The 26643-nt window shown below is 37.5% G+C and overlaps 2 protein-coding genes and 1 long non-coding RNA gene across 4 annotated transcripts; 1 reads left to right on the top strand and 2 right to left on the bottom strand.

Moving 5' to 3' along the window:
- Window positions 1-2442: 2442 nt before the first annotated feature.
- LOC116247155 (uncharacterized) lies at window positions 2443-13771 on the bottom strand. The gene is made up of 14 exons (XM_031619152.2): window positions 13609-13771; window positions 13416-13497; window positions 12751-12858; window positions 12340-12437; window positions 12172-12255; window positions 11906-12045; window positions 11667-11739; window positions 11417-11462; window positions 11223-11332; window positions 10954-11061; window positions 10784-10843; window positions 8795-8856; window positions 4424-4733; window positions 2443-2985 (listed from the first exon to the last, which is right to left on the bottom strand). The coding sequence occupies exons 1-14, from the start codon at window positions 13696-13698 to the stop codon at window positions 2662-2664; spliced, it is 1695 nt and encodes a 564-aa protein (XP_031475012.1). The 5' UTR covers window positions 13699-13771; the 3' UTR covers window positions 2443-2661.
- A 2021-nt stretch (window positions 13772-15792) lies between these two features.
- On the bottom strand, window positions 15793-18215 carry LOC126409806 (uncharacterized). The gene is made up of 2 exons (XR_007572583.1): window positions 17930-18215; window positions 15793-16044 (listed from the first exon to the last, which is right to left on the bottom strand). It is a non-coding gene; the product is annotated as an uncharacterized LOC126409806 (long non-coding RNA).
- Window positions 18216-19607: 1392 nt separating this feature from the next.
- On the top strand, window positions 19608-24671 carry LOC116248296 (ubiquitin domain-containing protein DSK2a-like). 2 transcript variants are annotated; one of them, XM_031621007.2, is made up of 7 exons: window positions 19608-20048; window positions 21865-22617; window positions 22777-22985; window positions 23060-23173; window positions 23276-23334; window positions 23841-23956; window positions 24043-24671. In XM_031621007.2, the coding sequence occupies exons 1-7, from the start codon at window positions 19814-19816 to the stop codon at window positions 24186-24188; spliced, it is 1632 nt and encodes a 543-aa protein (XP_031476867.1). In that variant the 5' UTR covers window positions 19608-19813; the 3' UTR covers window positions 24189-24671. The 2 variants fall into 2 exon arrangements, with proteins under 2 accessions (XP_031476867.1, XP_049932216.1); XM_050076259.1 differs by having other exon boundaries at window positions 19909-20048; window positions 21861-22617.
- The last annotated feature ends 1972 nt before the right edge of the window (window positions 24672-26643 follow it).

The following is a 26643-nucleotide window of genomic DNA, read 5'->3' as shown; positions in this document are numbered from 1 at the left end:
GGGCCGACTTGGGCCGGGCCGGCTCGGCCCGATGCCCAGGCCTCTGCTATAGCCTTTTTTTTATATTGTTATTGAGAAAGTGGCTCCAAGTAAAACAAAATCAATTTGATATAGGAAACACTTTCTCAACATAATATATTTCCTAGTCAAATCAGTAACAATTTACTTATGTTTTCCACCGAATGCAAAAAGACTTGGTACTGGCAAAGTAATACTTTTGTCTCCATTCATTTTGATCCCAAAAAATTTCAATTTTCTTTCTACGCTGGAAGTTATACAACAGCTCTCTCACTTACTATGGAAAGCAAACCTATTCTGAAATGACTCTTGCTGAATCCTTTTTTATTTTAAATTATTTCAAGCTAACGTTCACATTTGGTAAATATGATTCACCAACTATTTTCACCCGTTAAAATCATGTCTTAGAATTTTGTGACTATTTATAAGGCATTCTATATTCATGAATTGTAGGGTATCCATTTTTCACGATTTTAAACCAACATAACAAATAAAGCAATATAGATGACATGGACCTGAAATCATGTCTTGGAATTTTGTGACTGTTTGCAAGGCATTCTACATCCATGAGTTGTAACCTGTTCATTTTTTACGATATTAAACTAACATACCAAAGAAAGCAATATAAGTGACATGGATGGAACGGAGCTGTTCTCTGTAGTCGGTTTAAATATTTATGTAGCCATGATAATATCACTTATGAGCAGCTTTTACATCTAAAAGAAAATGTAGAAATGAGCCTCCTTTCTTCGTGCATGCAAATGATGGGGCTGCCGAGCCGCCCCTTCCCTTGCTTCGTGCATATAGAGGAAAGGGCAACTCCGCAGCCCCTTTAGGCGGTGGACCGAAGGGTCTGCTCGGCTGAGCAACCCTTTTCTTCTGTGCGTCGGGGAACCGATGCATAGAAAGGGGCTGCCAACCCAGCCTCTCTGTTTTTCGTCTTTCTCATTCTGCATTAGAGCGAGAGCAAGAAGAGGTCGAAAAGCTTACCTGAAGGGTGGGCAACGATGAAAAGTGATGGCGGGCGGCTAGGTGATGCAGTCTTCAGGTTCGTTCCAGTCGAAGGGAAGATGGGAAAGGATGAAGAGCGACGGAATGAAAGTGGGATTTCTTGTGAACATGTCAAATAGTTCACTCTTCTCTTCGTTCTTGTCGTTGGATGGTTATTTTTGTTTGGATGCGATTCTTTTTGGTGGTTAATGGAATTTGTTGAAGCGAAGACGTCAATCGTGATGATATAGGGATTGTACCCTGTCCATTGATGAGATGCTGTTTGCAAGTGGCAATTAAAAAGCACAAAAGATTTCTTTAGATATGGGTGATAAATCGATGCCAACAAAGAGGTCTTTTACAAGTATGCAAGATCCCAGATATGATCTTTAAAAATTAAAGGTTCCAAGCATGTTGCAAGTGCAATTACACTTAGTATTGCTATCGCCTGTCAAGGCTTCTTGTGTTCGGTCAGTGTCAGGGCCATGGTTGAAGAGACCCGCGTGCATTGTCCCCTTGTCTTATTCCGGTGGAGCCACAGTTGGAGGTAACCCTTTGCATTCACTTGTTCTCTAGTTCGAGGGAAATGCGGTGCTTTTTCTTGGTATACGTTAGAGAGGAAAATTTGCCAAACCAGTCCAAAAATTTACAAGGCTGCTTTTTTTCTTCTTGTACCACTTCTTATCATTGAGTGGTAGGTTGTCACGCATCTTTCGCTGTTTCTAAATTGTAGATTTTCTGTAAAAACCAGGAAATCAAAGAGGACATTAATGGGCATCTGCATGGGCCAGAGTATGTCGAATCTGAGAAATGCTGAGTCAATGAAATCCGTTCCGGTTGACCTTCAACTTGAAGTTCGATGTGATCTGGCTAAAACAAATCCGAACATGACCAGCTTAAAATCGAACGGAAAAATGCATTTAGATGACAGGGGTTCAATCACACAAACTTGATATCAAATCCGTGCCTGGCTAGGTGTCATTGTGGAATCCATCTTTAGCTACCAACCCAACTGATCGAGACTTCGATACATGGAGGGATCTCACCTGAGTTCAAAAAATTTGTCTAGGCACGAGTTAGTTTAAGTTGGGACTTCCACAGATCAATTCCATCAAAATACCACCCTCCAAGACTCAAACCGAGGACATGGTTGCTACATGCCATGCAACCGAACCCGTTGTGCTAAGCAGAGAGAGAGAGAGCGTTAAGTAAGTTCTGTGGTATCTTAGCGCTTAATGATTTCATCAAGTCGGTTAGCAGTAGTATTGCCAACGAGTCCTATCTAGTTTGAGGGCTTTGCCATTTCAAATTGTACAATATCCACCCTGACCTGAAATTTTTTGTATTTAGCTGTTCTGGATCCAAACCACTTCCAATTTTAACAGTCTTCATGTCTGGTGATGGAACTCAAAACTACCTAGACCAACAAAGTAGTTCCTTCACTAAAAAAGCATGTATATCAACAGATGCTGGAACAGTTGACATCACCAATATTAGCTTCGTTTCTTCAAAAGCTAAATTGGGTACTCTATACATAAGGACAAAAAATTAACATTTCAGTTTCCCACAACAAGAAACATATCCATATATAATTTTACAGAGCAAAAGGCAGACAACCAAAAATTCAAGGGCACGATTACAAAAAACAGGAACTCACATGAAAAGGCTTGAAAGTGCTGAAGGATGCTTCTTGGTGGAAGGAGTACGCTCATTTTGATGGTCTAAAACAGAAGACATCCTAATGCCCTGCTTCTTTGTGCACGCAACTTGCAATTGCTGATCTTGTAAAGTAGCGTTATCCATCGTCTGCATTATGATTCTTCCGAGAACAAAGCGAACTTCTGCTTTATCTCCACATGTAAGCAACTTATAATCAACTTCAAGCCTGTCTCTCTTTTCCCGAATACCTTCAATTCCATTTTGAAAAATATTGAGAAGTTCTGAGACACATCTACCTGCCCTCAAGGATACAACTACCTGCCACACATGAACATCAACCTCAGAACACTCGCAATGAGTGTAAACTATCAAACAACTAAAATAGAAAAGACAAATTTAAAGAAATTTACTAAGGAATCTCTCTTCCATAGTGATGTGTCCAAATCATATGAAAATATTCCAATACTATCAGACATTCAGGTCTAGTTGACAGTATTGCCAGACAGCACAAACATTTGCAAATATTTTCCAGGGAAAAAAATGTGAAGCTCTTGCTGTGTTCATAAATATATTTCTGTGTGTGTCTGTCTATCTGCATGTATATACATAAGTATGTGTGTGCATATATCCATATGTATTTTGTACATTCTATGTGTGTGTGTTCATATATTATTTTAAAATTTAAATGTGGTGTTCATGTGCCAAAGACCAGGCAATGGGCTGGGGACTGGGGTCAGTCTCATTCAATCCTCTTAGGACCTTGGCGGACCTGAGACCAACTTCCAATGGACCTAAAGACTAACTTCCAATTTTGACAATTAGGAAAAGAACTACAATTTTATTAACAGATTTCCAGGCCCATACCTGCCGTAGGATTCCAGCCCAGTGCTACATCAAACTACACACCGATTATGTTAGAACTATGAAAATGGCATGTAATAACAATTGAAATATTGCTCCTGTACACTCTGGTTCATTTAAGCAAAATTTTTGCTAGAATATTGAATTCAAAGGAAAAAAACAAAGAAAACACTGTATTCTATTTATAATCACATCATGATATTTAAGCTTCCCTTCTTTCTTGAGGGTATCTTTTTTTTTTTTTTTTTGGGAGGGGGTGGGGGTGGGGTGTGGGTGGAGGTTAACAGTTTATGTATTTAATTTATACGCTTACGGGACAATATACAGGTTTAACTTAAGTTTGTCCTCCAGATTTATGTCATTATTGCTACATTTTGCCAGATAATTCTAATAGTTCAAAGTTCAAACTTCAAAAATGTTTTAAAAAATGGTAATGGTAAATGGAGACCAAATAAAAGTTTCCAAAACATTGCTGTAATACAAACATATCAACCAGCTTGTTACATCAGGATTTGAAGTACATATTCATCCATTTATTCTAAGAAAATAGTCTATTGAACTTCAATTTGAGGCTACTTTTTTGAAGTGAGCACATCCAAAGCAATTTACAAGGTAGGATAGCAATTGTACTTGTTGGCACAACAAAAGGCTGATCAAGTTGTTAAATGTTGCACATAAGTTACACATCCATAACCTCAAGCAACCAAAAGTAGCTTCTCTTACTGTATAGCATGCAGATCGTGACATATGTCAGAGGTAGTTTGTACAAGTGTGCAGTTTTTACTTGATTGTTAGTTAATGAAACTGTAGAATTACACTTATTGGATGAGTAAAATTAGAAACCTCCCTAACGGGTATAGATCTTAAAAAGAAACAAATCCACAACCATACTCACCAAACCAGAACATGAAGACAGTGGGTATCTTTCCATGGCTTCAAGAAGACTATCTTTCTTGGTCATAGCATCTACTGAGGTTTTCATTGATGATACAAAAGAACAAACTTCAGCACATAGTTGTTCATCATCCATTGTCTTTGACTGCGAGATTTCAGAAGCATATACCACTCTCATTTCAGCCTTTTGTCTTGCTAATTTCACTGCCTCGCTTCCATCCCCAAGATACAAAGCAAGACAGAATGTCCAAATGACAAGGGCATCCCTGGGATGATTCACTAGTGCAAGATGAAAAGCTAAAATGCCAACCCTGTCAAAAAAGAGACAAACTTTCGTTAGCACTTAATCATCCAAATTAAGCAGGAGACTTACCAAAATTGCTAACAACAATCTGTATGAGTAAATAACGCAAAAAGACAATAGAGTGTAACAAAGACATGAAAATGTGTTTATAAGAAATCACTTCATGGAGAAAGAAGAAGAAAACACAAAAAAATGCAATCAACAATATTTTCACAGAAAAAATAAAGGATTCGATATCACAAAGGCTGTGCGGTTATCTTCCAGTTTTGAAACCATCTTGAGAAAGTTTTTCTGATGTTTGGATTGGGCTGGTTTCAGTTTGTATCCAACCTAATCCATTATATCCACTGATGCCTCATTAATGGCACCACTGTAATTAGCTACATCGTATAAGGGTATTCTGATACCCTAATTACTGCAACATGCCTACAAGAACATGAAATAGAACTGACATCCTATTGCTACAGGAACTTAGGAAGGACATAGACATTGGCCCACTAGGAGAGTCAGTGGCAGTTGAAAGAGCTGCTTGAAAAGGGCCATATAAAGCCCAATACATCTTCTTTTGCCTCGTCTGTGGTCTTGTTGCCGAAGAAGGCTGATGGCGCATAAGTGAATTATCACATTCTTGAGGGATAGATCAGCTGGTAGAGCAGAGAGTAGAGAGTGAAAATCGACATGTCACTCCAAAGGAGAACATAATATCCAGTTCAATTTATTGTTGCAACCTCTTCTCACATCTCCTTCTCTGTGAGTGATTTTTGGATGAAACAAAATCTAATATGACAACACACCCTTGCTAGAACTGGATCTAGGATTGCTCCAAAAGGTATTACAGAAAAGGCATTCCAACTCTCCATGTCAAGCAATAATTTTCTTCTCTCTTTTCATAAATCTGTGTCTGAAATTCATCTTTCTTTATCTATTTCAAGATATCTATTCCTGGACCACTCTCTCTATCTGATCCTACATCTGGAACTGAAATAACCAGATTATGGTTAGCAATCTGAACATGGTTTTAATAATCTGAAAAATTGTAAGATCTGAACCTTCTAATCAGACAGTTGAATTTTATCAATATTTTGAAAATCATTAGATCCACAGATTTCTGACCAGATTAATGACTTCACCAGTTTTGTCTTGATTTCCCTCTTTGTTAAAGAGTCAAATTTCTCTGATGCCCCTCTTTGTTTAATGTCATATTTGAGTTGGGACTTCTATTTAAAGTCTGACTGTGCCTCCTGTTTTTGTTGTCATATGAATATCCGCTCCATATTAGAGTGTGCATCATCTCTTCTTTCTAGCTCCGTTCGTTGTGTCCTATTATTTTACCAAATTGATTCATTAAAGTTGACTACTCGTCACTGTTTTGTACACAGCCCAACACAGGTGATTTGCAGATCAAGGGAATGGAAGTTGAGACTTAGTTGACTACATAACTGACTGATTCTGGCATTCTGCAACTGGGCAACAATCAGCACTGAAGTGTGAATCTGTCAAAGAAAAGCAAAAGAACAATAAAAAAAAGAAAAAGGAAGAAGGGCCAGAATCATTGATTTCTTAGAACTGTTGGATTGAACACTTATTTGTGATCAGTTTACAGACAATTCTGTTTCCTTTTTTCTCTATTGAATTATAAACTTTTCTCAGTTTGGTCTTTCTTTCAATTTACCTCAATAATTTGGTTTGAAAATTGAATGAATTAAATTTCATAATTTGGAAGAGGCAGATACTTCCTTTTCTAAGGTAGTTAGGATCTCCTTGGTCATCTGGATGGATCCGCTCCAATCCCTACAGAAATTCATCTCACAAGAAGAAAGGAATGAAAAAGGAACGTCTTCCAGCGCATTCATAAAAAAATTGAGTGCATTGCTTGGATGAAAAACAACCAATTTATGCCACCTATATCACCCCTACACAGTTCCAAGAGGTTCCTGTGGCTAATTCCTGATGATTGTTCGGCTATGTAGTCGAAGGACGGGTTGGTTCAAAGTACAAACATATTCACAATTCACATACTTCAGAGGCAAAAATTGTCTTTCTCAAAAGCGAATTTCAAATGTCGAGAAAAAGGTTTATGACCATCATGGAGTATTTGAACAAAATGAAGAACACAACAGATCAATTGACCATTACAGGGTGTAGTCTGAGCAACAAAGACATTGTTCAGCAAACATCAAAGAGGTGTTTGATAACTTGATTACCCCAAACCTTAGATCTGAGGGTCTGATTTACCGAGACACCTTAAATCTATGGTTATAACAAATCTGCCTATTTCTGCCTATTTGAGAACTGTGAACTTAAGATCATTACAAACTCCTATAGTCCTATGCCACATAGGTACGGGTATGGGTACGAACCATTTTCAAAAAACTTGGGTACAAAAGTGCAGCTGCATATATATATATAAAATAAAAATTCAAACAAACAAAACAACACATGCATGATTCAAAATTTATAGATTATGAAGAAAAAAACTAATGAATAAAGTATGAAAGTAACAAACATACTAAAAATCCAAAAAATAAAACCCTATTTTTCAAACAGAAATGGACTTGCCGAGTCCAAAAAAAAGACAGATATGGTCCTGGGTACATTGACCATACCCAGTACTAACTGTACCAGAGATGTACCCAGGGGCTTACCTGTACCTGTACCCATATCACACCCATATGGTACGGGTACTCCGCAGTATTTGTGTAGCACAGAATGCTTCTAATCAATGGATCTCAAGTCAAAGGGGGGCCAGACTTGAGATGCATTGATTTCAAGATGCTAGGTGAGCGATGACTCGATTTCTTGACATTATGTTTTACTTGGAAGTTGGAACATATTTGGTATGCAGAGGAATAAAAAACAAAGGACTGTTGCCAAATCAACCACTGAGGCAGAGTATAAATCCATGGCAGTTGCCACTGTTGAGCTATTGACAGAAGCAGGGGAGTTGGTCTCCTTTTCTGCTATGATCATAATCAAAGCACCATTGACATGTTTTTTGAGACAAAAAAGTTGAATAGAAGATAGTGAACCTAAACTTGTGAGAATTTAAAATCAAATTTCAGGTCTATTTTACAAAGGATCAACACAAGTAATGTTTAGGATGCTAAAATGCAGGTTATTCGTGGTTCAGAAACATGTACAACTGGAGGAACGTGAGAAGAAGTTCATGCAATTTTTGGGTCGAGCAGATTCAATCTGGATCCAATCCAATGTCTTATATCAGTATGCACCTCATTAATGGCACCTCTTTACAGTTTATACCGTATAATAGTATTTTTTTTGTACCCTAATCATTGTAATATTCATATGAAAAGGTGAAATAGAGCTCACATCCTATTGCTGCTAGGATTTTTGTTTATTGTTGCAGCCTCTTCTTATTGTCTGTTCCCTGCTCTCTTCCCAGTCAGTGATTCTTGGATGAACCAAAATCTAACATGTCTCATGGATTTTAAGCTACACCTAATAACCAAACTCATAAATCCTGTTTAGTTCTTGATCAAGATACCAATTACAAGGTACAGCAGCTTGATGCAAGAACTGTAAAGACAAGATTACACATCCATGTGATTAGTTTAGATTTTTGCATTTAAATCTTTGACTTCTAAACTCATAGAATCAGATATAGACATTAAAGAAAAAACATGATTTTGTGCCAACTCATAGGTATTTGGAGATGGATATTATTCCACATTTGGCTAGTTTTGCAAAGCAATGTCAAGTGCTAGAGTAGAATATAATATTCTGCTGCTATTTTGGGTGTGAGACTGATGTAAAGCAAGTAAATATAGTGTCACGAAGTGCAAGTATTTGCTTCAGTGCACCTATGGTCATCTTTCTCTTCTTTCAGTAACTAAACAGTAAATCGATTACCTTCAAATGATCATTGAGAAGGGACAATCAGAAGTGTATGTAATAACTAGCTAGAAAAATATCCAACATTACAGAAACAACAAGTTCATGCCTGATGGAAACAATTCCTCTTCCTGGAAAATAAGACATACAGAAAAGACAAAGGCAAACAAATAAAACTTTTTATAGAGGAGCCATTAGTAGCACGAATGGGCTTACCACAATGAACAATGACAGGGGCAATCAGATGAGCAAATTTTATCCATGTAATGTAATAGATGCTGGCAGAAGAAAAACATGAATTGTAATTCAGTTGGACAAAGCAATAACAATAGCCATTGCAACAAGTGCTTGCTAATCAATCGATCAACCAACAATGACAGGGGCAATCAGATGACAGAATGTCATCCATATAATGTAACAGATGCTGCCAGAAGAAAAACATGATTTGTAATTCAGTTGGACAAAGCAATAACAATAGCCATTGCAACAAGTGCTTGATACTTGATAGTCAATCAATCAACCAACAATGACAGGGGCAACCAGATGACAGAATTTTATCCATGTAATGTAATAGATGCTGCCAGAAGAAAAACATGATTTGTAATTCAGGTGGACAAAGCAATAACTATGGCTACTGCACCAAGTACTTGCTAATCAATCAATCAACCAACCAACTTTAAAAATACATTTTCAAAAATTAATGCTAAAGAAACAGGATAGTTGAATATTTTAACCTTCAAATAACAATGAGTTTGTACTTTACATCGCCAAAGCATAGCCACTTGCACCATTGATAGTTGGGAACATAGTGATAGTATCATCATTTTGAAGCTAACCAATAATTTTTGAAAATATCACAACATTTTCAAACTAGACAGGAAACAAAGAAAAAAAAAATGCTATATTGCAATATTATCATGAGATGCTCTCCATATTCTCCGACATCTTCAAAAAAAGAAAAACTTCTTTGCCACTCTTTAATCATACATTTGATGCAGCGATAGAGTTCCTCATTCTAATCCCAGTGAAAAAAGCACCATAAAAGCGAAGAACAAATGGAAAAGCATGGAAAAATAGAGGGAATTCAATAACAAAAGGAAACTAGGGTTTTTTCCATCAACAACTAGCCCTAAACAAAAGAAAAGATGCCTACGGACCCAGTAAACGAAAGGATCGAAATCCTAAAGAACATCAATGCCAAATAAAAATACATTCAAAGCCAAACTAGATCCAAATCTAGGATCTGATCTGCCACTAAACCACATTGCTTCAATATTTCATTGTTTTTTTTTTCTATGTTTTAAAAAAACTATTTCCTTATATTTGCAAGAACGACATTAGAAAGGCCATTATCACATGAACGTTCATTGTCCTTATAGTTTTTTGACATCTAAAAGTTTTGAGATTTTTTTAATATGATCTCAAGAAAACCCACATTTTGGAAAGGCTACCAAGAAGGACTTTGCCGAAAATGATAAGTACGCAATAGCTAAGACATGGTGTGCATCAAAAGAGGTTAATGTTGAATTTTAAGCAAAGATTAAGGACTGAAATGCGAATAAATTTAAATTTTAAAACCATATAAATATGTAGAGTCCATCCAAAGTACGGATGCTTCTTTAGATCATAGAGTAAAAGCATCACCTGCAGATGTTCATCCATCAAGTCAAACATTAAATATTCACCTTAAACCATTGGCCAAAGTCTAGAACAATCTCAACAAATCTAAAGCCTAACCTATATGTAATACTTGGAACCATGTTTTAACACGCGTGCCTGTGAATCCAAGCATCTAATTCTAAACTTTAATTAATTATTTCATAACACATTTTGGAGCTTCCTTTATGCACCCAAGGGGCACCCTCACACACATCACATTGATAAAGGTAGCAAAACAAAATAACACACCCATGTGACATAGATTAACACATGCTTTCTCAATGATTCATCATATGGAAAAGAGCTAGAACAAGTTCAATACGATCCAATGTTAAGCTGGACGCTAAATTATATTAGCAACATGTAATCAAGATCTCCAATGAAAAATCAATCTGAAATTTAAATTTGAAATGATGTCCTTATTCCAATTAGTAGATGATAAAGAAGCAGGATAGTTCAAATAGCTATTAAGCATGACAAAAACTTCCTGCACGTATTCTATCTGAGCTGCAAGTTGGTCGAAGGAATAAATTAAGAAACACATACCATTAGCATATTGTCAGTCCCAACAGGTGAGAGCTTTGTCTGGTGAGTCAAATAAGCTTCCTGTAATCCACGAAAAACTACTTCATGAGAGATGGTCAACATACTAAACATTGACAAAGATAAGTGTGACATACTAAAATAATCGCCTGAGCCAGTGCTCACATGCTCACATGAATTGGAAACAAAAGTTCAAGCAACTTGAATTCCCGAAGTAATTGGAAAGAGTATTCAGCAGCTCCATATGATAACAAGTAATTCATTTCCATGCTTAATCGGTCCTGGACAAAAAATCAGCAGAGCACATGATACAGTCTCTAAGAAATAACAAACAGTAGATGACATACTATATAAATCCATGAAGTAAAAAATAGAAGGCTGTTCTCTGATTACCCTATTGAGATGGACTAAATGAAAAATGGAAAAGCTATCCTTTAGTTACCTTGCCAAGATCGACTACAGATGAAGACAGTTGTCGCATTGCTGCAGCTGTCTCATCAGAAATTATCAAACCAAGACGAGCTGCAATCCTTAAACCACGCAATATTCTAGCTGGAAGTTAAACTTGTTCATTAGAAAAGTAAATTCATCTTCACAAGATGGAGCATGGAGCTTGTAGCATGCAGAAGGACCTACCACTGTCTTCTTTAAATGACACCTGGGCAGCAGTAATGGTTCTCACCTGAATATACATTTTTTACATATGTAAGCATTTAGATAACTGATTAAGCTTGAGTTAGGTTTGAGGAGAAAGTAATGTGGACGCATGCACGAACATCCACTTAATAAATATATCAAGAGAGTTTTATAAAGAAGCAAGTAAAAACATAAGAGTACTATCATGACATTTCTCCCGTGTTATCTACTGTCTCTAAAACATAATCACCTTGAGCATCGTTAGATCACGTATTCCATTTGCATAGTCATAAACTTTGTTGATAAATGGATCATAGAACAAGCTGCCCACAAAGAGAGTATAAATAACAAGTAGATAAAGATAAGTTTTACCCAAGAATAGCTACTATATAACATGAATGGTAAAGATTAATGCTACTAAACAAACAGCCCTAAAACAACAAAACTGTGTTTTGTCTGGTACAACTGTTGGAGGCTGATATAGCATACCAATTGACTGTAAAGTCACGCTTCATGCAATTCCTCCAGCGAACAAAGTCATGATTGTCATAGCCATTTGGCATTTGAGGAAGATAAACAGCTTCTCCTTTCTCAACAATGCATGCATCATTTGTTTCAAAGCTAGAGACCTAAGTGATCAACAATTTAAACAGGTATTACACAAGCTGAATTCTCTAGTGAAGGAAAGCCAACTAGCCAAGCCTTCAGCATCTCCTCACAATCAGACCGACAAAAAATGTAAGTGTCATACAAACCTCAATAACTGAGCCATCAATGCGGACTTGACATATTGGAAAGCGTTTCCCAATTATTATACAACGATGAAATAATTTCTTGATCTGCAAAAACCTAATGGATCAAATAGCATCAACTCCAAGTAAAAATGTTAATACCTTTTAAAGCTCTAAACAGTTAACGAATACCTGTTTAAGACCAGCAGTTGTGATGACATCAAAATCCTTTGGGACCTTCTTAAGCAGCAAGTCTCTCACACAACCTCCCACTAAATAGACTTCGTATCCTACATAGGTAACAAATAAGCAGCATGGAACCTTTAGAAATGTATGCTGTACGGCTTATGTTACTGCAGAATATAAATCCTCTCTTGCATCATTATTGCTGGAAACCTAAACCTACAACTTCACAAAAACAAGCCAAACGATACGTCTAAATCCACACCAGTACTGTCTAAAACATACATAAACGAAACAATAATGCCACTACGAGAAGCAAGACTGGCTAAAAAACAAAGTTGATGAGCATGAATTCAGTGGCACAACAAAAATCGAAATTCTGAAACACCACTAAGGATGTTAACGTAAAAAGAGACGCACCTTTGCTTCGAAGCCGATTCAGAACAGTCCATACAGAAGATCCGATGGATGACCTCTTGAGCCCCATGGCCCTCGAGTCTATTGTCTTCCAGTTAGACATGTCAGGGTCTACAATTTTGGACGAGCACGGCATTAAGAAATTTTCACCAGCTGTTCTGAAGTAAAACGCCTAAAACATTCTAGATACGGGAAAAGAGAAGAAGATTGTTTCTTATAAAGAAAACAGACCAGACAATTAAACGCATCGAAAACATAAATTTTTCAAAAGAAAAAACAAGTTATACTCCTCTTACTAGCTTGCAACATGAGAATCTGTCGACCTAACTAAGGATCCAGCGGCACACCAACAAAAAGTTCTATGGTTTTCACATTTCAGGATCGTTCACCAGGGGGTCTTCTCGTCGATTTAGGACACGCGGAATGTGGTCACAACACTAACTGTTATGAATAAATGATTACCAAATGCTGACTTTTGGATCTCCCCATCTCCATTTTCCAAACCAACATAGTTATCGAGCAAAAATAGTCGACATCACTGAATAGACTTTAACCACGCCGTTTTAGCAGTAACAACAAAATTCAAAGTCCATAGGAATATAGCCACAAGTTTAAGAAGCAACAGAGAAGAGGAAGAAATAAAAAATCGTAAGTTGGGTGTGCATTACCTTGGTGATTAACGTGTTTAGGAGAAGACAGACTATGAGACGCCTCGTTCTCGCCCCCGCCACTCAAACTATGAGCCATGCGCTGCATGGAACAAACGAAAAACATAAGCATATCCACACGCACCTACGTTTTTCAGAAGGGCAAACAATTACAAAGGTCTCTGTCCCATAAGAGGTAAAAATGTGGGCTTGCCTCTAAATCGTGAAATATGGGGCGAAGGAGACGATGGTGAACGTAGGAAGAAGAACAAGAGAGGGGCATCTTCTGAGAGAGGGGCGCCATGAGATGGGATTGCGTGGGAGGGGAGACTACGGGGAAACTTCGTGCGCAAGGATGCACACGTTCTATGCCTCCCTTTCTTCCCAAATTTATCGACAAACTAACGGGGATATATATCTGTTGATTTTATAGATCAGGATGAGTAAAACCAACGGCTTATATATATATATATATATATATATATGTGTGTGTGTGTGTGTGTGTGCACGCAAACGTTGATCCATCATAATATACTATTAATAAAAAAATTAGATGAAAGCATTAGTTTTACTTTATACTTTTTCTATTTTCTATCAATAATATGTCACGATTAATTGAATGACTCTTACGAGTGAGCTGGGTGATTTTCACCTGCTAAAGTTATCATTCACTTGTTATGCATATAAACACTAATTTAACAATTTGTTTTCATAAAAAAAACAATTGATCTTTCTACTATCAAAGTTTTAATATAGTCTACCTTTTTTATAGTAAAATTATTAATAAGAAAAAAATATTAGGTAAATATATGTTTCTTACCAAATCACTTTGAAGATCGTATCTATAAGATTGGGTTGAAAAATATATATTTTAATAATTAATTTAAATGGGTCCGTTTTGTCACTGGTTCCTATATATATATATATATATATATGTGTGTGTGTGTGTGTGTGTATACGCATGAGAGAGAGAAACAGTCCACAAACACTTTTTCTTAGCATGGTTCCAATTTCTTTAGTTAATGCATTAAAATGATATGATTTTGTAATTGGTCCATAAGAAGTACAAGTCATTTTCACACTTTTCATACTTGCTCCAATTTTTCGAGAAAGGATAAATATGCAAAGTATATAACCGGCAAACAGGTTGAAGCATGATTTTTAAAGTGGCCGAGTGCCTAAAGTGTGCGTGTAAATATACAGTATCCGCAATTTTGTGAATCAAACTTGTCCCTTCTCGAGGCTGCCATTGTTTTAAGCATGTTTAGTAATAAAAACAAAAATATTAAATGCATAACAATTTTAATATAAAATTAAAATGTTTTTAGTGTGTGAGTTCTGATTTCGTGATCTGAAGTGTATTGGGAGTTGGGATGTATCAATTGCACACATTGTTTTATTTGTCACATCAATCTGATAATTTATGTCAACTTAAGTTGGACTTGTAAGCAGAAAAAGTAACCCACAATGTAAACATTAATTTGTGTTTATAAGTTGGATTTATTCAGCTTTTGCTCGGGCGGTAGAATCAATCTTCCTACACACCATCCTTATCTAATAAACATTAGACAGAAAAAAAGTATAGTCAATGTTTTATGGAATGCGGCAGGACAGAACTTGACAAATCTTTAGAAAATATATTAATGTGAAACACTAAACTGTACTTGTTGTATTTGATTATTGACCATGACCAATTTGTTACATGTTATTTTCCCTTATTCAATTAAAAGCTGCAATTTCATTTTATAAGAACTGCTTGAAGATTGAGAGCTGGATTCATCAAGTAATCGATAAAGGGACATCAATAGAATCTCGATAAGCTAACCAAATGTACAAAATATAGAGATCATGTCTGTCTCTGCATCTTAAAAATTGAAGTGTATTGCATGAAAATAGACAATTTCAGAGAGTGGAGTGGGCGTGGAGAGATGGGGTTTCGGCGCTATTGATGAAATACTCTTTTTTCTCACCAAGAGAAGTAGGAGGTGTGACATGTTTGATGTTTGTCACTCGATGCCTTATTTGTCAAATACCACATTACCTTATTGGAATAAATGTTCATAATATACATATTTCAGCAACAGCAATTTATTGTTTCAATAAATCACGGTGTAATTATATCGAGCTTTTGATTGTTAAATTTATAAACAGACACCAATAATAACGTTGTGTATATTTTATAACAAAAACTTCGGCGCTGTTTGGATGGTTTCAGGTTTTGAGGAAAACTGGTTTTGTAATCCAGGTTTTAAAACCTGAATTTTCATTTTGGATGCCAACACAAAGACCAGGTTTTTTCTTTTTAAACCTGGTTTTTGTTTGGATGACAAAAACATGGTTTTTTAATTGTGGCTCTAACAACCACTTTCAGGTGAATCTTCAGTACAGTTAGCTACAATTAATCAATTACAAATAACCTCTGTTTTTCAGTGTCAAAACAATGTACACCATACCAATAAAAAGGGCATGAAAAGCTCTATCTACAACCAGAAAAAGACGCATGAACAGCAAAGAAATTTATGAGGTCATTGACAAAAGATGGAATGAAAATTTTCACAGATATCATGCCACTCCCTCCACCCATTAACTGCACTGTCATTTTGCGAAGCTTCTCTGCTAGTGTAAAAAATGGTGCAACCTCTGATGGAACCTGAAATGCACATGGCAAATGCCACACGTTAGCTACAAGACAATTAATATAATGACCATTAGCTATATCTATTGCAATGACGATGATGAAGGAGCAGATTCTGTATAATGACAATGTAGTTTAAAGTCGATCATGTAGTTTTTCTCTTGGCAACAGCCATCCCCGAAAACTCACACAGAGAAGTAGGGAAGGAGAAAGAGGACGATGAGCAGGAAATGGCTTCTAAGAAGGCAGTCTGGTGCCAGCCCTTGCCATTGAAATTCCAAACGGGAAAGTTTGACAGACCAGTTCTAATAAAGGTGGTGGCGGATGGGTAACAGCCCCTTTTATTCTTGTAACATTTTATTAACTTTCTACTTGTGAACCAAGACTTCAACATCATGAGGAAACAAGTAGATGATAGATTCTTGTTGCTGGTGTTATTCTATTTGCAGGGAGTTCATTGGTTTCCTCAGTTGCGTCTTAAGGAGTAACCATAGAGCTACTGCAGTTCCTTGTAAACCTATTTTAGAATCTAAATATCTGTGCAACACCAGTCTACAAGCCGTGCGTGGAGGCTCTTCAGTGAAGACATCAAGAGCGGGCTAATCCGAGCAATACAAAAGGTTCACATGATTCATTTGTGGTCGATTATGAAGCCTAAACAATCATATACCAGCAAATGTGAAAAGAACATGAGTAACTTATTATTGGGAAATTAAACTTCCCTCTTGAATCTTCCAAACTAACTCATTGAGATTAGAAAAGCAACTGACAGTTGAACATTCTTGTGCAGTAATTCCTTGCTTGTTGGCTTTTCTGTGATCAGACCACCGTGGACAACAACATCCAAAAATGATTGAATCGTAAGATGCAGAAGCAGTAGTATTAAAGGCTAAACACTTTCCCAGATGAAGAAATATCATGCAGAAGCAGAAAGTAGAGCACATGCAAATGAACTAAATGATGGCAGTTCACATTCTATTTTCACATATAGCATACAAATAAAGCCAAAGCAATATAAATCAGAAAAACAAATGTCACTAACCAGAAAATAGTAATCTAGGCCGTCCTAGCAGAATTAATTACAGGTAGAGGACGATAAATTAAAAGGCCAAACCTACTCCCAACAACATTCTGCGGAGGTAGAGGACGATAAAGCAGCTACCAGACATCCAGATGGAATGTATACTTCAGCAAACTAAGTTTAAGCAATATACAATGGAACCAAAATGGTGCCCTTTGAGATATTAATTCCTTTCACTAACAAGCATCATTTGTTGTGCATCTTGATGTCAGTTATCAAATACACAAATTGCACGTCGTCATGTCCAAGAAAGCAAAATTTTAAACTACAAAAGACTTGAGGTAACAGCCAACAACAAGCAAAAAAAATATTTTCTTATTTACTTCCAATAACTCGCAATAACAGTGTTAGTATGTGGATTTGAAAAATGCCAACTGAACATATTCATGAAATGTAGTACCAAAGTTCATATCTACACCTTGACAAGCAAGTGATTCGAGAGGGGAATAGGCCAATGCCTGGTATTGTACCTAACAATAAAATACTTTAAAATGCAGAGAGAAATGGAGAGATTCCTGCTCTTGAAAATGCATCTTTAGCAGAAAATGAGTAAAACTCAACCTGACATCAACCAAATGGGCTTCCTAGCGACAGAGAAAGAGAGAGAGAGGGAGATTGTCACTCATTCTTCCATTTTCAACATAATCAATTACGCTAAAATGAAAAGAACAACTCAATATTTCTATGTTGTCACTGGGTGGTTAATTTTTTGTTAAATTACCGAACAGAGGAAACGCAAGCTCCTCATCATCATCACGGATATACCAACCATTCAACAGGCAAGACAAATACCAATTATACACTCCATTAGTTTCTTACCATCCAGAAAAACAAAAACTATCTGGCAAAATCCTAAACACAATGACGTAACCCATTCATAATGGAATGAAAGCCGTTGGACAGAGCACCCATGTCGTTCAACAGAAAGACCGCCGCCAAAAGCTGCTGCTCAATGAAAACCTGGTTTTCATCTGATAAAGGCAGGGGGGGGCAGGCAAACCAGGTTTTGAGCGAAACTGGAACCCCAGTTCGCTGTCTTCCAAAATGCGCCCCCAAACCAAACGGGGTTTTCGGAGCCAAAACGAGTTTCCGGGCGTCACCCAAACGCGGCCTTGATGTTCTTAAACCATGTGTCTTATAAAAACGAGCACCAATAACATAATATTCTATTTGTCAATGAAAAATTATATAATGAACAGTACCAGTATGCAATCAAGGTGATGCAAAAAAAGAAGCTGAGAAATTGTTTGAGAAAACGTCATTGTGAAGGGTTTTGGAGGAAGAGACTTACGGAAACACATTCTAATTTGAAAGGAGGTGCCTGGTTTATAAGAATTGCACACACCAAAATAAAATTAAAGACCGGCCCACCAGCACAACCGGCTAAATTCTGTCAAGCCACCAAATTCAAACATAGGTAAATCTGTTCAAGCAATAAATACATATGAAGTAAAACACGCCTCCCTTTTCAATACTTACCTAAAAGCTTTTCTCTTTTTCTTTTTAGCCCACAATGGACATAGCTAATTGGACTGCTGAGCTAAGTAAAATTCTGATGGTTAGTTAAATTATTGTGAGCTTTACTTTTTAAAATTGTAAATGATGGGTGCACAATATTTTACTTGATGGGTGTGTTACTGTAGCATTTAGATTCTTAAGAAATTATTTTGATAACATGAACACTGAGTATTTCATGAATATAACCTAAAAATTGATGTCAAATTCATAAAACACAAATTTTTAAGCCAAATTCATTAAACAATTACAAATTACAAAATGTTTCAATGGCCAAACCACCACAACCCGAATACCGAAATTTTTTACCAATTATTATGAGTAAAAATCTACGCACAGTACACCTGAGAAAACTTTTCTCATGCTAAACAAACGGCCTTGTAACCGTAGTTTCTCTCCAACCCCAAAGGCATAGGAAAACGGTGGGAAGCGCGCAGAGAGAGAGAGAGAGACATAACGCCAATTTCGTCATTTCAAATTGCAATTTTACGTTACAGTGTGCAACTTTATCAATGAACTTAGAGAAAGGGCTCAACCTTTTTTCAAAATTTTTACAGTGCACTACGTTTCTCCGAAGGTCCTGAAGACTGAAGAAGTACGTTCATCTTTTTTCCTTTTGCAAAGTAAAAACAAAAATGAAATTTATTGCCTAAAATAAGACGGAATCGTTATTTTCACCTAATCAAACTTGTCAAATGTGAGCCACAAATCAATGGGACGTTGTCCTAAAAGCAGACTGCTCTAAAGAAGTTATCAGCGAGAAACCATGAGTGATCAGAAAATTCGGAAGTATAAAACCCCTTTATTGGAACAGTAACAAAAGGTTGGACTTGAAGTGAAAATAACAAAATTACGGAAAAGGACACAAGAATATTAGTCAAGGGCGAAGAGAGGTTTCTTGTTCGGTGCAGCAAATGGTATCTGCATCCAGAAGAAATCATTTTTTGTCATTGTTAAATATGTGACGTCTACTTCAGTAATTGCGTGGGAGGAACAAAATCGAGGAAAAGGATCTCCATCTCTCTCTTTGTTCGATGGGTTCTGCCGCTCTCTCTCTCTTACCTGAACTCCCGTTCTGCTTTTCGTCTCTCTCTAGCCGGAGGAGAGAGGCGCCCCGTGGATTACGCCCGTAAAGGGGCAAATTCCGGCGGCTTTGTGTTTAGATAGGGTACGAAGTGGGGGGGAACCATGGGAGGTGGCGCTGATCCAAACGAGGAGGTGAGCGTCCACGCCGGCGATTGCAGCGTCACTGTCAATATCCGGTGTTCCAACGGCGGGGAGTTCACGGTGCGAGCAGAATTGGGGTCCACCGTCGCTGCGTTCAAGGCGGTCGTGGCGACGGGCTGCGAAATCCCGGCCGATCAACAGCGGCTCATCTATAAGGGACGGCTTCTCAAGGACGATCTGACTCTTGACAGCTACGGTACTCGCCGGCCGCCGCTTCTCACGCTGGGTTTTTTCTAGGGTTTGGTTGATGATGCTATAACTGTTAAGTTTATTGATGAATGCCATCCGTTGCCATCGTTTCTTCCGCGTTGTTTCTAGACGGCCCGTTGTTTTTTTTCTTTTCTTCTTGGTCATTTTTTTGTCATCGTCAATATGACAGATGTTCGCTCCGTGATGCATAGTCAGGGACTGGATTTTCTGAACATTATGATAGGGCATCCATGTATTATCGATGGACAATCTCCTTTTTACGACGTAATTGATGGTTGTAATTAGTAAAAGGTGCAAACGGTAATTGAAGCATATGAAGAGAACCGCGTGTTCCTTTGGCTCAAATTATGTTCTGTTTATAAGCCTTTGACGTTCTGGATTGGTTCCTTTTGCATGTTTTTTGCCTGCCATTCACGAATTTCAAATTCACTTATTCGGTAGCGTGTTCTTTTTTGGTTCATTCTCCTTCTCTACAAGAGCTTTGAGTTGCCAAATCTAGTCGGTGAAGGCTGCAGCTTGCAATGGTTTGTTGTGATACTGCATGCTACCGAAAATGTTAGGCTCATGGTTCTCTAGGTTGTTGTTATTGGAACCTAATTAGTATCTGATTGTTGCGGTTTCTCCAGTTGCATGCTAGTTCGTTATTCAGCCAATAACAGCTAGGGCGGACATGGACTCATACGATTTAGTAAATATCCATGGTAGTCCAGTGACTGTGTTTCCTGCACAGTTCATTTGCGTTAGATGCACATGTGGGAATCATAACTTGGTAATTTGAGTTTCTGACGTTCGTTAGCATCGTTTATGTCCCGTTAAATGTTTCTTTAGTTCCACGCCCATCCTGGGATGCGAAAGTTGGCTACACTGAATTAATCTGCTATAGTTACGGTTACCTCCTCGACATTGCCTTTTAAACTCTGGAATCTTACTTGGGCAAGTACGGCACATTGAGGTTTCAGCCAGTCACCAGATGCCTACCGACCAGGGAAATTGTGCTAACTCCTTGCATCTGTTATGGCACAATCAAAGAAAAAATTTAGCTGGTGTGAGGCTGTTGTGATTTGCTATGGGAGACACTAAATAGAACTCATATATTCATTTTCACCTAGAAAATGAGTTGATTAGTTAAACTGTTGATATGATCGTCTCTCTCTCTCTCTCTTTCTCTAAAATTGGCTGTTATGTAATAGCCTTTACTGGCATCGATTATTCAGTACGTTTCCTTCTCGCATAATACTTGGAGTTTCTAGATTAATGTGTTAATGCTTTGTGCCTTCCTTTAGCGTCTCATGCTGTGTAATACATAGTCATGAGATCCCAGTATTTTATTTCCAATATAAACCCTTTGATTGCCAGAGATTCCTACTAATCACATTTTGTGGATATGGCTTATTGCTTCTAACATTCAGTTTCTAGTTTAGGTCACTTTATTATGGCTTCACCAGGAAGTACTTATTTCATATTTGCTTAGGAAGCGTTCATGCTTCTGCACAGTCTTGGTTTCTGCATTTTGGAAGTTTGTTCCTAAATAACAGGAAAGGTTCATTAGGTTCTATCTGGACCTTCACTTTTTTGCCTGACATCTGACTTGTAATATAATGTCTAACTTGTGATATACAATTAAAGTTCGTTTAATGACTTAAAGATTTAAGTTTTATTTAGGTAGCTAATAGGAATCTTAAGCAGGTAAAGGTGGTGACTGATGAGTATATGCTTGTTAGAAACTTGTTTGTAGCATATGCTTATTTCAACTTAAACAATCAATTGCATATTTACTGACACAGCTACTTGTTGTTAGATAGGCCTGCAAGCTGACCACACTGTTCATCTTGTCCGTGGCTTTTTACCGTCTTCATCAGTTAATAGCCCCAATATGACGAACAGTAGTGTTTCACATAACAGCACCCAGGGTTCAGTAAGGACTACTGTTTCTGTTGATAATGGAGATTTTGGTGGGATGGATTTTGGAGGCATGCTTTTCCCTGGAGTTAGTGGGAATAGGGCATCTAACTTGTTTGGAACTGGACTTCCGGAGCTTGAACGTGTGCAGCAGCACGTGACTCAGAACCCCAACATGGCGAGGGAAACAATAAACATGCCTGTTATACAGGGACTTATGAATGACCCTGATGTAATGCGTAACTTAATCGCTAGCAATCCCCTTGTGCGTGAAATAATAGACAGAAATCCAGACCTTGGTCATGTACTCAATGATCCTAGTATTCTTCGTCAAACTCTGGAAGTAGCCCGAAATCCCGAACTCAGGCGTGAGATGATGCGGAACAGTGACAGAGCCCTGAGAAATATAGAGTCTTCTCCTGAAGGATTTAACATGCTTAGGCGCATGTATGAAACTGTTCAAGAGCCATTTATAAACGCGTCAACTATGACAGGAGATGGTGGAAATGATCTTAGGTCAAATACTTTTGCTGCTTTATTAGGGAACCCTGAAGCAGGCCAGGCAAGAGAGCGTTCTCTGAATCCTTCAACTACTGGGTCAGAAACGACAATGGGTTCTCCTGGGCCAAACACCAACCCACTCCCTAATCCTTGGGGTAAGCTTGTCTTGTTTTCTGCTCATCAATTTTTCGTGTTTGTCTGTGCATGCAAATCCATACATGGGCACACACAGTTTTGCTTGCATCTGTTTTTGCTTTTCTTTTATCAATGTTTCCACTTTTACAATCTCTCTCCTCTTTGAGTTAATATGGCAGCTGGAGGCGCTCAGACGAATAGCACTGCTACAAGGCCTGCTTCTGTGTTGGACACCAGAACTCCTCGAACAGGTCGGCTTGGTTTTCCTGGACTTAGTCGGATGCTTGGTGGCCTCCCTGATCCATCTGTTCTGAGTCAAATGGTGCAAAATCCTGCTGTAACTCGGATGATGCAGAACCTTCTTTCTAACCCTCAATATATGAACCAGGTAAAATGCCAATTAATTTTCACTCCAGTGATTTCATCCCTTGATATTGTTTGCTGATCCCGTTATGGTTTTAGATTCTTAGTTTCAATCCCCAGCTACGCAGTCTATTAGACTCCAATTCCCAGTTGAGAGAGACGATGCAAAATCCAGAGTTCCTTCGTCAGCTCACATCCCCAGAGACTTTGCAGGTTAATTAACTTGCCCCTCGGTTGCCACTTTGGTTTGGTTATTCACCTATTATTAAAAAAATAATAGTTCATTTATTGATGATGCACCTGAAATTTTTGCAGCAAATCATGTCATTTCAACAGGCTTTTTCCTCTCAGCTTAGTGGTCAGCAAACAAACCAGTAAGTTACTGACGTTTAACACCTATAGATTATTGCCATTAATAAACGTGATTTTGCACCTTAATTGCAGCCAAATATGAATAGATTGGTTCCTAATGAAACTTCTAAAACTTGAGCTCAATAAGGTAAATTTTTTGTCCTCTTCCATGAAGAAAGAGAGGAGGGGGGGGGGGGGGGGAGAGAGAGAGAGATGGCTCATTCTCAGGACGTTCATATTTCTCCTTATGGAAAATGGGCTTTTTCTTTCAAAATGAGGAGATGAGTTGGCCCCTTGCCTTTTTGAAACATGATTTTATGGAGATTGGTTTTACATTTAGTTCAATTGTGCATGATAATCATTGCCAACATTACAAATAGAAATATCTCTGAGATCTGATCCAAGATATTGTTGGTCAAGGAACTGAGGGCCTTTCTCTTTGTGTGGTCGGTTCCTTCTAGAGTTCTGATGTTTTTTTTGCTCTGCAGCTATGATTCGTCTACATTTCTTTGACATTTGTTGGTTGCAGCGGGCAAGGAAATGGTGGAGGTGCTGGCACTCCTAACAATCTGAACCTGGACTTATTGATGAACATGTTTGAAGGACTTGGTGCTGGTGGGCTGAATGTTCCCAACACTTCGGATGGTCAGATGCTCTCTCTCTCTCTCTCTCTGTTTTTGTGTATGTTTGCACCTGCATGTGTGTGACAGATTGTTGTCTCTTCATAGCAGTTCCTCCAGAACAACTTTATGCAACTCAGCTGTCCCAGCTTCAAGAGATGGGCTTCTTTGATACCCAGGAGAACATTCGTGCTCTGAGCGCAACACATGGGAATGTTAGTGCAGCTGTTGAACGCCTTTTGGGAAATCTTGGTTAGTAGAGTAGGTGGTCGACTTCTTCGTCTGTTTAAGCTACAATCAGTCTTTCATTGATCCATCTGTCCCTACCTGGTTGTGACACACTCCTTTGAAGATGGCAGAACATGCAGACACCGGATTTCTTTTTTTACATGGAAAATAAGGTATTGCTGCAGAGTGATCAGATTTTGATTTATCGAAATCTCCTGCTTGCCATGAGCATGTGAAAATCACCTATGCTGTACATACATGACTTCTGGCGTGCTCTTGGGTTTTGCTTCTGATAATTGTGTGGTTAAAATTGTAACATTAAATGTTAGATGGTGGATATTGTTTCTTTTTTTTTCCCATGGAGACGATGAATCATCGGGAATTGGTCTGTTTGTAATTTGCGCTCTGTCTCTATTTTCCACGGAGCTTCTGTCTAGTTGGGAAATGGGTCACCTGTATCATTCCTGCTGTACAGTTTCATTAAGAGCAACTATATTCAGTTGATGAGTTCATCCTCACTGCCATTTGGAAACACATTACAAACAGACCTTACAAACAAAAGCATTGTTTTGATAGGATCGGACAACTCCCATGACCTTAAGATGTAAGTATTTTATAAATTATTACTCGATCATCGAATTATATTTTCTGGAATGATCTTGTTCATTTTTTTAAGATCGTCACATTCTTCAACCTGGTTGTTTGAGTGTCCTAGTTTTGTAAAGATGACAGGCCGCAGGTGCGCGTAGTCTACTGGTTTATAGCAAAACAGGTACTCTACATGATAAAGCCTTCACAGTTATTGGGTTTGGGCCTTTGGGCCACATTGCTAGTAGCATGTCCCTGTTGTCAGGACTGCGTAAATACTTGATCCATTGGTGCTGATCATAGGTCCAGAGTCTTAACTTTCACTTGAAAAATATGAACGAAATACAAACAAAGGGGCGTTAACTTGTAAAAGTAGGAAAAATATTTGTTTTTATTAGCAAGTTTCACTTCACAAGCTATTATATTTGTGAAGGATGCTATTAAGAAAAAAAACACATCACAAGCTATTATATTTGTGAAGGATGCTATTAAGAAAAAAAATCAATTATGGATCTAATCAGGTTGGTTCAACAATCTTATTTGTTTCGATTTCTAACTTTTGTACCTCATGTTAATTCATAGTCGTAGATGAGTCCACTTTTTGGACCCTATTTGCAAATAGAAGCCGAATTAGCTGATTTTATTTTGACCTCTCTTTTTTTCAAGCATTTTGTTTTCGTTTCTCGTCCAACCAAAATCTTTTGAGCCATTTATGGTTCGATCAATAAGATTGAATCCACTTACGCTCTGATATATTCAGATTGCGCAAGTTCATTGGATGGTTAGCAAAGTAATTTTCTCTTGCTACTTTTTGTTTTCTTAAGATCCGACAAGTCATTTGCAGTTTTTGTTGGATTCAGATGGCTGTTTTTTTAAAACCCAGTTTTGACAAAACCACATTTTCAAATTAATGTGAATAGTTTGCTTCCTCCATTTATCATGTCATCCATGGACAAAATCAGGTTTCAAATACGCGATTGGGAAACTTAAACCAGTTTTTTTGAAGATGTCATTCAGACACAACGTATGACAATTGTAGGTAATGCTGAATGCTCCACAGACATTCATGAAATTGTTTGTGTTCAAAGTTCTGCTGCACAAGGTAACTTGGGCAGAATTTTGTCCGGGAAAAGCCTCAAATGAGTTTTCTAACAACTCGATTTGTGAAAATTTGAGTTTCAATTGGAAGTGGAAAGGCTGCCCTTCAAATTTTTTCACAATGACAATTCAGATTTTTCTTCATATTTAATTTTTAAAATTTTGTATTCATTAAGTCGTTTAAACTCATACAAAACTTGGTTTCTGTCATGAAAAAAACTATGATAGGTAAAGTGAAAACTAGAGTAGTTTATGAATTGTTTGTTTGAAATAAAACCTGATTTATACTTTTTTCAATTTAAAAACTAAATTTCTACATAATTCACAGAAGAAATTATAAATATGCCATCAAAATTGGCTTTAATCTATGAGCAAAATCTCATTAGCAAATCTTAATCTTTATTATTCAAGGGGGGAAGTACAAGAACGAGCACAACAGATAATTAAAGAATGACAAATACACTAAAACACCCTCATCATCAGTTTTGTCAACGCAATCACATTGAATATGAAACGTACTGTTTCTACACTATACAAGACATTTTGAAAATGACGACATCCAGTCTGCTGCCTCTCTTAAGTGTGGACGATATTTTGAAATCACTCCTTTTTTTTGTTCAAGATTGTACAAATCTTCAAATATGTCCGATATTCAGAAAAAATGAACCGCAATTTATGGCTGGGAATCTTGGAAAGCAGAAATGAAGAGTTACATATTTAATGTCTACGCCTGTCATACAGTTTGAGTGCAAGAGAAAAAAGATCAATAATAGCAAAACTGATGAACAACCAACAACC

The sequence above is a fragment of the Nymphaea colorata genome, chromosome 2 (assembly GCF_008831285.2).
Source record: "Nymphaea colorata isolate Beijing-Zhang1983 chromosome 2, ASM883128v2, whole genome shotgun sequence".
Lineage (NCBI taxonomy): Eukaryota > Viridiplantae > Streptophyta > Magnoliopsida > Nymphaeales > Nymphaeaceae > Nymphaea > Nymphaea colorata.
Note: the sequence above shows the minus strand (reverse complement) of the source record. Positions and strands in the feature narration are given on the sequence as shown.

Excerpts from the sequence above, each read along its gene's own strand:
- LOC116248296 (XM_031621007.2), top strand. The coding sequence starts at position 19,814 with ATGGGAGGTGGCGCTGATCCAAACGAGGAGGTGAGCGTCCACGCCGGC. Across the intron at positions 20,049-21,864 it reads TCTGACTCTTGACAGCTACG|GCCTGCAAGCTGACCACACT; the intron begins GTACTCGCCGGC and ends GTTGTTAGATAG. Across the intron at positions 22,986-23,059 it reads ACCCTCAATATATGAACCAG|ATTCTTAGTTTCAATCCCCA; the intron begins GTAAAATGCCAA and ends TTATGGTTTTAG.
- LOC116247155 (XM_031619152.2), bottom strand. The coding sequence starts at position 13,698 with ATGGCGCCCCTCTCTCAGAAGATGCCCCTCTCTTGTTCTTCTTCCTAC. Across the intron at positions 11,463-11,666 it reads GTGATCTAACGATGCTCAAG|GTGAGAACCATTACTGCTGC; the intron begins GTGATTATGTTT and ends ATGTATATTCAG. Across the intron at positions 11,062-11,222 it reads CTGTAGTCGATCTTGGCAAG|GACCGATTAAGCATGGAAAT; the intron begins GTAACTAAAGGA and ends TTTTTTGTCCAG.